The sequence below is a fragment of the Biomphalaria glabrata genome, chromosome 15 (assembly GCF_947242115.1).
Source record: "Biomphalaria glabrata chromosome 15, xgBioGlab47.1, whole genome shotgun sequence".
Lineage (NCBI taxonomy): Eukaryota > Metazoa > Mollusca > Gastropoda > Planorbidae > Biomphalaria > Biomphalaria glabrata.
The window spans coordinates 14453511-14466535 of NC_074725.1; the positions used below are offsets into that span (position 1 = coordinate 14453511).

The window sequence follows — 13025 nt, forward strand, 5'->3', positions numbered from 1 at the left end:
GAGAAACCTTAAATCCCTAACCTGTGCAGAAGATATCGAGGTTTCTGATAAAATCCCTAAAGTAAAACGTGATCGAAGCCATTTTTACAACTTTATTCTTACAGCGGATTCTTTGGTGCCAACAGACAACCAATTTCAAACGTCTGCGATTTCCTGTTTATTATGCTTTGACTGTAACTATTCATAATGCAAAGGGGCAAAGTTTAAAAATCATTGGTGTGGAACTCACAGTAAAAATACCATGTGACACAACTCTTAATTTCTTTATCAGTCTACATTTTGCAAATAATTTTTGTAGTAGTTTCCCCTGCCACTGAGTAATGGTTTATCAAAAGAACATTCACCAAAAATATAGATCTCTTTAAAATGAAATGATAATTTTCCTAAATCTAGCACATGCAAATCAAAAGAAAACTTTATTGATAAATATCTTAAGTCTGTAGACATAGATATAATGGTAGGTAGATTCTAATTTGATGCAAGAATTGCATTATAGTTTTACTTTGGCGTAAGAATAAACAGGCATTGAACTCTTTACCCACCCCAAGATGGCGTATTGTTAGTATTGATTGTACATGTAAGAAAATAATCAATTTTCCATTGAAATGTGTTTAATTCGAAGTGTCCTAAGTTAGTGAGACCTATTTTAAACTAATAACAAAGTTCAAATTCAAACAATTAAATCTAACAATGATAGATCTATATGTCATTGTATATTGACAAAAAACTTTGTTATTTCTTGTATACAAGAATACAACTGAACTTACAAAAATACAAGTCCAAGTTACGCCAAGTAATGAAGTATTGAATTAACAAAGTAAAGTCCTAAAGTTATTTAATTAAGTTATTGTAATAAATTCTTTTGGACTTGGTTGACTCACTAACTCAGATGATCTCAGAGTCTTAGCCAGACTCCGTCTCAGATCAGTTATAACTATAACTTGATTGACTGTACTTGACTGTCTGAGATTTGTAGGCAATGAATCATCATTATCATCAAACCCCATTTGAGTATTTTGAGTGAGGGCTTGAGAGGCTCAAATCCTCTCTTGCAAAAGACCTGGACAGAAACCCTGCTGTCTTGCGTAGTGCATAAATGTCGCCATACAGGTCGAGAAGTTTTAGTTTCCCAGACCTGTCGAGACGAAGTCTGGGGCAGTCAAACAGAATATGAGGCACGGTTTCCTCTTCTTTCCCACAGCGGGGGCACCATGAATTGAAATTTGGCCATAGCCTTGAGATTTGTAGGCAATAAGAACTATGAAATATGCATCATACGATACTTTAAGAAATAGTCTGTACTGTAGAAGTAGAGGCCTTAGCCCTTATTGGCTTATATAGGTCTACTTACAGTTACTAACTTATACTTATAGTCTTATAGATCTAGTATTAAGTATAAGTATAGATTATAATTATAGATGTAGACTAGTACTACTACTCAGACATCTAGATCTAGTACTGCACTAGTGACTAGGGTTACTACTCACTAGATCTAGGTTTGACTAGATCGTGAAAGGATCTTTTAATTCTTTAACTTTTTTAGACTTAGGTTAATAAAATTAATTTTAGACTAGACTCTATCTAGATCTAATTCTAAGACTAAATTTTTTATATGACAGCTTTTTTTTTCCAGTCTAAGTCTGTCTAGTTTAAAGTCTTGTACTAAGAATAATATTAACTGTTCCACTTTAGAGTTTAAAGAGCAAATATCGCATGCCTCAAGTGTGTTTCATTCAATATATTGGATGGAAAGGACTTACAAGCCACGTTGTACAGCATTACACAGCCTCTCTCATGTCCACATTTCTCCACATGTTGAACTAAATTGTCATTCATTTGTTATTTTCTGGATTTAATGATTTTTTTTTTTCTTGTTTTCAGGTTTGGATTATATAATTTTTTTTTTTAAAGAATGAAATAGAATTTTTCAGTGAGTGTCTTCTATCCCTGAAGAAATGCAGAGATAATGTCCTGCATAAAGCAGGTCCTTTAGTCTTTTTTTTTTAAAGTACATCACCTGAATTTAGATACAACTGTTGAAATATCTACTTTCTAGTCCTGAAACATGATCTAAAGGTGAGTAACTAATTGAAACTTTCTAAAGTTATAACTATAAACAAGCAAAATGAAAAAAAAAACTTTAAACAAAAAAAACAAAGGTTATATTAAGTGTATCAATTAGTTTGGATCAGTCATGTAATTAAATTTGTAATAGATCTAGACTAACAATAATAAATCTGTGCGCTTAGAAATATTTTTACCAATTGTCTTTAATTGTAATTTCATGCTTTTAGCATTCTCAATATGCTTATGATTCTATCACTTGTCTGAACCAGTTGGAAAGGGGTGGGGAAGAAAGAACGGGATATCTGGGTGATTGTTTTTTAAATGTATTTTAAAAAAAGTGAACAACCTGAATTCCAACTCGTGGGACTATTAAAGCCTTCTCAGGCTTCTCAAGCCAAAATGGTAACTGCTCTGAACATGGAAGATTGTATAATTATCTATTGTTTCTATTTCATGTTTGTGTTCACTAAGCCTCAGACGGCGACCTATAAAGGGGACTAATTCAACTTATGTCACCACTTCAGTCTAGCATAATTTCTTTCCCTTGTTTGAGATACCAAACGAAAATTAATTACCAATAGTTAATTAACTAGTTGTTTAAATTTCTTTATTGACTCAGGTAAAAGAAATAATTGTAGTGCAAAATTTCAGCTTGATCCTAGATTTGGTGTGGAAGAAATAACATGTACATGCACACACTTTTTTCCAGACAGACATCTTTACTTAAGAGAATCTGATTTCTATGATTCAAATAACCTTGTGATTCTAATGTAACTACAAAGAATAACTCCAATCACTGTTCTATGAACCTACACACTCATTTAATTCATCAGCTTTAGAATATGATAAACTTTCATTATATATATACTATGGGTATAGATCTGAAGCTCTGAATTTCTATGATTAGCAGTAATAAGCTTGTAACATGGTTTCGCCTTAATTCTTTTTCAGGTATTTTGTTTGCAATGTGAGCACATAGTGTCAATAATATTCTACTCAGATACCATGAGCAGTGGCCTGAGCAGGCAACCTGAAGTCTATGAATAACTATCTAGATCACATTAGATCACCAAATTGAAGGTAATGGAGTATAGAAGTACACAGAACTGCTGCATAACTTCTGTTTGTAATTTTAACAAGTTCATTGGTCAAAAACTTTTTTTTTCCTATCTTTCTAGAAACAAAATCTTTCTGGCAACTTCTTTGTATTATTAAAGTATGTTTATAACGTAGTATATATTTGTTATTAGGCATCGAATAATCCTTTTGACACTTCTAGATCTAGTTTTCCTTCAACTGGAGAAAAATTTTCATTTAGGTTCTTGACTCTAAAAGAGTGAAAAAATTTTTTATAAATCTAGATTTTAAGATGCCCATTTTATTTTTCTATTTATAGTAAAACATTGATTAATTTAGGAATAGGGTCTGTCCAGATACTCGATCGTTCATATAACTTCTTCTTCTTCATTCTCATTGTTATGTTGGAGTGTTCAGATGACTAGACCAATATATGAGATGAACTGCGCAGTGGTTTCCAAATCAGGGAGCTCTCCATATAGTTTTCTTTCTATTGGGGTGTTTTGGGGCCAGTGTCTTATACGGGCCTCTTGGTAAAGAGAGCAGTTTTGGAGGATGTAGTCGGCATTCTCTGGTGATACCCCACATGGGCAGATTTCACTGGTTCCAATTTTGAGCTTCCGGTATATGTGTTGTCGCATTCTGTTGTGTCCGGTCCTGAGTCGAAAGATTAGGCGTTGGTCTTGTCGGGATAGCTTATAGTAAGCGTCATCTTTCTTGTGATTTGGATGAGAGCTCGTCCATTTCTCATTTATTTTATTTACAATTAATTTCTTCAATTCTTCTGGATAGAGTGCAGAGTTTATTTGTGAGCTAGTTCTCCCAATCTTGACGTGTGTGTCAGCATTTTCATTTCCTTCTACTTGTATATGAGCTGGTATCCATTGAATAACAGTTTTTTTGCTGTTGTTGAGCTTTGTAAGTGCTGTTCTGAGGTTTTTAATATAAGAGAAATCAGAGTTTTGCAAGCTTTGGATTGTTGTTTTCGCATCGGTTAGAAAGACAATCTGACTGTGTGGGGAACTTAGATGATTTGCTAGCATGGTAGCAGCTAGTGCTTTCCTTTCTGCTCTGTGACTGTCAGAGAGCTCTACAGTTGCAATGGATTTTTCTAGTTTTCCTCCATCTGGCCATTCCAGCTCCTCCATTTGTGGTGGCTTTATGGGATGAGCCATCCGTGTAAACTCTGATCCACTGATTGCTAGGATAATTGGTTTGTAGAAAACAGTTCACTATTTCCTTGAGCTCTGTTGGTCTGTAATCAGATTTTCTTTTTATGTTTTATATATGGTCCCTTATAATAGGAAGAGGGCTTTATTCCCAGGGTGTAGATTCATTAAAGTGTATCGTGGATTCCAGAGTAATTTTTTCAAGTTGGTGTTTCTTATTTAGGTTTAGAGTTCAGATAACTGAATGTGGAATACATTTACTGTATTATAAACAGTCCATTTCACTAACAATGTAAAGAATATTTATATGTGGTATTAGGCTGTATGTAAACACAGTGCCTTTTCACACAAAGGTTCCAATGTCGGATCATTTTTGCTCCTCCATTGCATAAACCACAGGTAAAGCAAAGCATCAAGAGTGGTGTTTCTTTCATTGTCTTCCTTCATTAGAGTCAAGTTTTGATACAAATATCACTACAGTGTTTAGATTTTTATTTTTTTTTAATGCCTGTAATTGTGGATGTGCCGACGAGATTAATCTTAGCAGCAGAAGCTCCATTTTCTCCTGTATCAAGGCGATTTAAGATTTCCAATTTCCAACTTCGATTCCATTGTCAGCATGTTACATTTTCTTTTCAACGTTTCTAGAGCCATGATTCCCACCTTGCACGACTAGTTACTACCCAGCCACCCAACACTTCTTCTCACTGTTAGGATCAGGAAGCAAAGTCACACATCAGCAAAAGCACTTAAATATCATACTGTGAAAAAAAAAAAAAGAATGTCTGGATAAACGACGTTTTACTGTATAATGATTTAGTTGACTTATTAAACTTTAAATAACAATAATGGAATTCACAGAAGGCATCTGTTGTTGTTTTTAGATGGGGAGACCTATCCATAACATTAGTTTTAAGCATGATTGAGTATGTTAAACACTTCTTTTCAACATCCATAGAATACAGTTGAATTCTGGTTAATCATTCCAGCTTCCTAGCCGTACAGTAGCGCACTGGACTGTTGTCTTGATGGTCCAGGGTTCATACCCTGCCTGCTGCCATCCTCCTGCAGGAGGTTTGGACTAAGTAGATTATCTTTAACTCTGAATTAAAATCCGAAACATATTTATATAAAACAAAACAAATAAACAAAACATTTAAATATTCAGACAGAATCCTAAAGTACCATTTTCTAACACAAGACTATTTTATTTTATTTGACCATCTGGTTATTGAGACCAAAGAGATAGTCTCCCCTTGTGGTCCTTTTACTAAGTTTTTTATTTATTTTCTTTGTGATAATATTTGCTTTATGTCTTTGTCATTATATACACTTATTAATAGCCTGTATTGTCTAGTGACATTTTTTGTATGGCCTTGGGACATTTAACTATGAGGTGACCAAAAATAATAATAATAATCTTTATTGTCCGTATGGAAATTTGTGCGTTACACCAAACAAAAACATTATAACTATAAATTTCTATATGAAGCATAATAATAGTTTTTAATTTTTTTTTAATATTAATTTATAATTATTATTATTTTTGCAGCCCATTGTTGAATATGGCAGAGGGTCAGCAAGAAACGCAGTTAATTGCTAAATATGACTACAAGGCTGAAAATACTCAAGAACTGAGTATGCGCAAAGGAGATCGACTATTGCTTGTTGATGATACCAAAGATTGGTGGAAAGTTCGGTCGCCTGAGACAGGGAAAGAAGGGTTTGTGCCTTCCAATTTCGTGAAGATTGTCAAGCCAAAAACATCTCTTTTCTCAACTATTCTAAAAAAGCATGTACCAAAAAAGAAATCCGACACAAACAAACCTTTACCTTCACACTCAAGTCCTGTGTTGAACAATGGTGATAGCATTAGAGCCAGGCCTAATGCCAATAACTCTAACATCACAACTGAGACTTATCAGCTAGGCCAGTGTGTGCCAGCCTGTGCCAAATACTTCTACACTGCTCAGAGAGCTGATGAGATATCTCTATCCAAAGGAGAGAGAATCATGGTCATAGAGAAGTCGAGTGATGGCTGGTGGAGGGGCAGGAAAGATGATGGAAGTGTCGGCTGGTTTCCGTCCAATTATGTTGAAGAAGTCAGTTCTGGGGGAGGCAATGCCTCAGACAGCAATGCTCTATATTTCACAGCGGCTGAAGCCAGATCTCACTCCTCCCCTTCCCACAGTTCTACAGACATTGTTCTTGCATTGTACTCATTCACAGGCAAAAATTCTGGGGAGTTGAGCTTTGAGAAAGGAGAGAGACTTGAAGTGGTGGTGGCGGAGCCTGATTCAGACTGGTTGTCAGTGCGGAACTCAAGAGGGGAGACAGGGGTGGTGCCGGCTAACTATGTCACCCCAGCTCCCAGCTCTGGGGAAGAGGGAAGTGATCGGGGCACGTCAACGTCCTCATCAAACCCCCAGTCCCAGTCTCAGTCCATTTCTTCCATCTCGAACACCTCTATTGCTGCTCTTGCTCTGGCTGGACGTAAACAGTTTCAGGTGTCAGGTCCACTTGCAGACAAAGAGTGGTACTATGGTAAGATTTCACGTAACCAATGTGAGGATATTTTAACAAAGTTTGCTGTGGATGGCGACTTTCTCATTCGAGACAGTGAATCAACAGTAAGTGCTTTAGTACATTATAAATCTTGTAAATAAAGTGTCGAACTAAAACAAATAGTTGTTAAGCAATAAAAAAAAAGATAACTTCTCTTGAATGAATTTAATAAGAAATTTTAGAAATAATAATAGAGGAATAAAAGTTACGACAAATATTAGGAACACTACTGCTTCTGTCTATTTGAATATTTACAATAACAATATTGTAGGATTGCTCGCAAAGTCTTTGCAACATGAACAATACATCTACCTATATACTATCATCTATACGTATCCTATATTATCATACATTCTCCTTTTTATTTTTTTCAGGCTCTTCAAATTTTGTGTGTTGTAATTTCCTGTATTCTTATCCAAACACAATTATACTAGTACTTGCATGACTTATTACATTTCTAAAATAGGACTGGACTTATAGGTTGGACCAGTGATGTGCAAACCACAGCCTGCGGGCCAAGTTCAGACCAGAAAGGTTAAATCCGGCCTGCAACTACATCGAAAGCTGATAACTATTATCAAATACATTTGTAACATCACTCCAGTTACATTTTGATTTAATTAAATCTGATCCTAAATTTCTCATTTTCATAATTTAAAAATTGATACCAATTTTTTCTTCAAATATTTGTGCCTACTCCTGAAAAAGTTTGCCAATCACTGAGCTAAATAAATAATGTCACAGGACACAATGCTTATCATGATGAAGTGGTCTACTATTGAAGCATCAAGTTGGGTTTTAGCTGACAGAATTTATCTGACTGACATTGTGTTTTAAAATAATTCAACTTTTTAAATTTCAAATTTTTGTTGTTTCAATTGAAACTGCAATGAAAGATTAATATATTTAAATAATAAAAAAAAAAGAACTCTACAGTCAATCACTTTTTTTTTCAGTTACAGTGATCACTATTTGAAGTTAACAATCTTTTTAGAAATGGGAAAAATTGACCATTGTTTGTAGAGATGTTATCCATAACTCCAACAAGATTACAAAATAAGTTGACAAAGATGCTCATTTTCTTTATTCAAAAGCTAAATCTCATTTTATATTATGGAATAATATTTGTTTAGTTGCATTACTAATGAAATCCATTTTATGTTTCAGGCAGGACATTTCACAGTATCTCTTAAAGCTCCTGGAAGAAATAAACATTTTCGTGTCAAAAATACATCTGGTGTTTTGGAAATAGGTCAACAGCGGTTTACAAACTTGGATGACCTTATAGAGCACTACAAAAAACATCCAATCTTCAAGCAGGAGGCAGAAAAATTGTATCTTGTCAAACCATTTATCTGCCCGTCTTCGCAAGATAATTAGTCACTAAGGAAAAAGCCTCTAAAATGTCATGTCTGTATTATAACTTGTGTTTAAAAGAGCACTAGCTGGACAGTGGAATTGTAATTTATTGAACTGTACAATAGAAACATGTTAGATGAACTTTGTTGACAAATTATAAATGTACAGTCTCGTCTCAGCAGACAGGGTTTATTATCAGTGTATGTATTTGTAGGTCAACTAACTCATTCCTTTTTCAAGTTTGGATTGCTACACTTAACTTTAATAGAAAGTTATAAGCTCAACTTTTTGACTAGCTGTCTTAAATCAACAGTTCACTATTGTCTTGTACTGACTAGACCTGCATAGACTCAAGCATCCACTAATTGATGAATTAGAAATATATTTTGGTATATAAACAATATAATTAAATCTGGAATGTTCAGTTCTAAAGCCAAAATCATTAACACACAGCCTTCAAAAAATGGCTGTTTGTAGAAATGTATGGCTATTGCCATTACATGATCTATAAATCTATTACAGAGGTTTAATCTGTTTCTGTGACAAGTGTTTTTGCTGCTTTTGAGAAAAAAATATATAAATTGTTATTATGCTGCTTGACAAATCTCACTTTAAAATTTCTTACAAATCTCTTAAGAAAAATGATAATTTTATAGTGACAGGTGTAGCTCTAGACCCCCATGATGGCCATCCTAATGTTGAGTAATCAATAGTCAATCCAACCAATGTATCTTGGTTAGCTGAAGGTATGATGTGTATGTTTAGATCTGAAATGTTCAGTGTTGTTCCTTTTCTTCCTTCTTGTGTGGACATTTTAGACATGAAAAGTAGCTTCCCAAACCTTTTGTTAAGTTATGTCAGAAAAGGAACTCTCCAAACCATGAAGCATTTTAATTTTTAAAAAAAAAAAGTGTTGAATTAAAAAAAAAATTGGGACATAGCAATTTTGTTAACATTCTTCAATTGTTATTTTCTTAGAATGTTATTGCATCTATCATATTATAGCGATACCTCTTTAGGGTGTGAGTATACTTTGTCTACTGTTGTTTCTGGAGCTTTTTGGAATATCATTATTAAGTTATGAGAGCTGTGTCTCTTAAAAGCAAACTAAATGTTCACCTTGTTTTGCAGGGCATACTCCATAAATCCATTTTTGTAGTCTGCAGCAGTTGTTTTTGTTTTTTTTCTTCAGAAATTAACATTTGTTTAAACGACCAATTTCTAATCCAGTCATATTGATGTTTTCTCTCCCTTTGAACCTGTTGATCAATGTACTGTATAAGTGTTGAACAAAGCAACTCAAAGTGGTGTGCTGTGTATGAAAGGATGATTGTTTTATAGCTTGAACAGATTATTTTTTTGTTCTTTTTGGTTGTAATATTTCATTGCCATGTGAAATGAAAAGGATTGCTTTATGTTAGTGTCAGAATTAGGTTTTCATGTCCTGTGTTCATCTTGCCCTTTGTTGGACTTCAAAAATCACATAAAGTTTTTGCAAATCAAATCATCGCTTACTTTTTGAACCCATGAAATGCCAAGAAAACAAATTGTTGAATAATGAGTGGTTTGAGGAACAGACTACGGTAATTCAAATGCCATCTCATCAACTGTTCTCCTTTAGGTGTTCTATTTATTTGACAGGGTCCTGGCTTTGTTCTTAATTGTATTATTTTTGTTGTTGTTGAAGGCAATGGTTTGAAGAGGGAGGGAGGTTCTACTTTTGTTCACTGTGTGCCTTTTGTTGATTTGTATTTCTTCACTGCTTTCTTTTCTACGGTTTTGAATTGTATGTACCGTCTGTGACCTACTTAAAACCTGTACATCTATGAGCTATGTTTTTTTGAATTGACATGATATATCTATGTATTACATGTACTGGGTTATGTAGAATGAACAAGGTTTTATCCATATTACTTAGCATGTTATCTCAGCTAAAGCCTCGCTGCTTTTGTTCACATAATTATGTTTTAAATTTGTACAATGATCAGTGGTGTCAGAAGAGTTTTAAGCTGATTATACTATTTCAGTTCCTCTAGTTCAACAGTATCCCCCTTAGAATCTGATCAATTCAGATTTATAAACAGGTTGAATGGAATCCTAGGTGTTCATTAATTTGTTCAGTCTCCCTCTTCTTGTCAAGCTGTTTCTTTTTGCATTTATTTTTCTTGTCATCAAATAGAAAGAAAAAACAAAATCAAGAAAGTGTTTTTTGTAGTATTTTATTTCAAACTATGTAAATAAACCAATTTTTAAATAAAAAATTGGTACCACTCTTGGCATCTGAAGTGGAAGATTAATGTGGGTCGAACCCTTTATTTAATCTCTCATAAATTGATAGTTTCTGTTCAAAGTATTCACTGAAAAGTGATTCAAGTAGACATCATGCACCTAATAGTGTTAATGAACATCTTAAAACATCTTCTAGCATGGCAAACTAGCTCTTATGTACCAAATACAGATTTCTACCTCTGGATATTGTTTCAATCTGCCAGATAAGTCATGTTTTTTTTCATTGTTCACTTTCCAAGTATCTTATGTCACATTAAGTTATTTGAAATATTTTTTTTCTAATTGAATTAAAATGACCAACTACCGGCAGTAAAAGCCAGTGTACTGTGTAGGGATATTCTGAGGAAATAATTTAAAATATTGCTGTGTTTGAATCTTGCTTGTTTCTTGTTAGTTCTATCCCCCATTGTTTCCCTTTGATTGCCCTTGATGTGGCTTCACTTCAATATGAGACTGTGTTCAACCCACCTTTTTATCTCTGTTAACAATGTTCCTGATAATGTACTATAAAATAATGTATCATAACGGTTCTATGCACTGATGTATATTGTATACTATTTAACCGATGAACTTTGACCTCACTTGCCAAGTTATGACATACCTGTTATTTAGTAGCTGTGGTGATGTTGTTGGATATCCCTTGGATGCTTGTTTATTTCAGCTGTGTATTTTAAGTAAAGACCTGCAAGGAGCTGTGTCCAACTGTGTATTAAACTGATGAGGTGGATAAGGGTTGTTCATTCAATTTTGTTCTCATGTCAACTGAGTTTAGAAAACTTTGTTTTTACAAACCATCTGAATGAAAAAAGTTTTTTTTTTTTCATTACTTTAAGTGTGCATCAAGTCCAACAAAAGTTATGTAGAATATTACGATTACTAGATCTATTAAGTTCAACTACCCTACAAAGTTTTGAGAACTCAAGTCTTATCTCCTATGCATTATGTGTAGTCAAATTAGTAATTTTTTATATTTCCTTATAAACTATTTACAATTCATTCAACATTAGGTTTTGTAAAATTACCTAAAAGTCTATTTTTAAAAATTTGAAATTTTTGTGAAACAAAAAAAAATATTGAAACAAAACCAATGTCTGGTGTAAATATTCACTTGGTGTTCATGTGAGCCCATAGGGCAGTGAATGTATGCCCACCAGTTGGAATGTTTGTGTTTGTAGTACTTACCCACCAGTTGGAATGTTTGTAGTAGTTATAGCTCTGTTTAGAACTTCATCTTGTAGAGAATGTATTCTAATATTTGGTCTTGGTGTATAGTGACTTTCTTTTAAGAAATATATGTATATGTTGAGAAAATGTGTAACTGAGGCATGACAGAACTTGGATGTTACTGTCCAAGACTTGAAAATTGACATCTTTCCAGAGCTGTTAAGATCCTCATACATTGAGCTGTGTTACTAAGGTCAATTGAATGTATGGTACCAAACTCTTTATTAGCCAGCATGTTGTATAGCATTGTATACATTGGAACATGGAAGGAGCACATTTTATGTAGAAGAAAGCAGCTTGTTGTCAATGAATCAAAGATTGTGTGTGAATGATTATTTCTTTTCAATTCTATACATGCAAGCTATGATGTCAACTGAAACTTAATTTTGTAATAATTTTTTTTTTGTAAAATAAATCTTTTCTTGTTAAAAGCGAAATTTGTTTTTGTTGAATTGGAGGCTTAATTTGTATCAGAAAATTGTATAGCCCAGGTGGGCAAATTACGCCCGCAGGCCGCATGTGTCCACACAAAAATGATAAATGCCCACATAATGCATGTATATTAAAAAATAAATGATTTTAAATATCTATTTAAATTATTGAAACTTAAGCTTCTTATGACGAAGAGGCCAAAGAAACATTGACTTTGCATGTCATTCTAAAATGATTAAAGTAAACTAGGTTTTTTGTAATTAGCAATATGTCGAAACATTTAGTCAAAGATATAAAACTCAGGCCAGTATTTATTCAATGCTATGAAGTACTGTGTTGAAAGTGTTGGGTTGGCTTGGAACAAGATAACAGGTGTAACAACTGATGGTGCCCTTGCTTTGCTAGAGAAAAACATAGCTTTCTTAATAAAATAACTAACAATATCTCAACCATAACCTCTTATCTCTTCACTGGAAAGTTTGTGAAAATCTGCATTTAATATTAAATATGTTATTGATCAAATTATCTCAGAGATCAAACTTATCAGAGCTAGGGGTCTTGACCAAAGGCAGTTTAGAGAACTACTTGAATATTTGGAAACATAATATTCCGATGTTCGGTACTACATTATCCGCTAGCTTAGCATGTTCAAGGTAATGAGAAAAACTTGAGATCTCAAGGAAGAAATTGTTTTGTTCCTGTGACTTTGTTACTAATATTTCTAATGAAGAGTGGAACACAGACTTCATGTTTTTCATTGAAAGTACTACAATGGGTTGCTTGCAAGCAAGTAAAGACAGGTTTTGTCATTAGCTCTTAGAACCAGTTTTCAATATCATCCAT

General features: G+C 33.7%; 1 protein-coding gene across 4 annotated transcripts; it reads left to right on the top strand.

Moving 5' to 3' along the window:
• Positions 1–338: 338 nt before the first annotated feature.
• On the top strand, positions 339–12187 carry LOC106055765 (cytoplasmic protein NCK2-like). 4 transcript variants are annotated; one of them, XM_056012366.1, is made up of 5 exons: positions 339–457; positions 1882–2076; positions 3019–3147; positions 5866–6943; positions 8046–12187. In XM_056012366.1, exons 4-5 carry the CDS (start codon positions 5879–5881, stop codon positions 8256–8258), a joined length of 1278 nt encoding a protein of 425 aa, XP_055868341.1. In that variant the 5' UTR covers positions 339–457; positions 1882–2076; positions 3019–3147; positions 5866–5878; the 3' UTR covers positions 8259–12187. The 4 variants fall into 4 exon arrangements, with proteins under 4 accessions (XP_055868341.1, XP_013067658.1, XP_013067659.1 ...); XM_013212204.2 differs by lacking the exon at positions 339–457 and adding an exon at positions 528–577; XM_013212205.2 differs by lacking the exon at positions 339–457 and adding an exon at positions 576–630.
• The last annotated feature ends 838 nt before the right edge of the window (positions 12188–13025 follow it).

Excerpts from the sequence above, each read along its gene's own strand:
- LOC106055765 (XM_056012366.1), top strand. The coding sequence starts at position 5,879 with ATGGCAGAGGGTCAGCAAGAAACGCAGTTAATTGCTAAATATGACTAC. Across the intron at positions 6,944-8,045 it reads TTCGAGACAGTGAATCAACA|GCAGGACATTTCACAGTATC; the intron begins GTAAGTGCTTTA and ends TTTATGTTTCAG.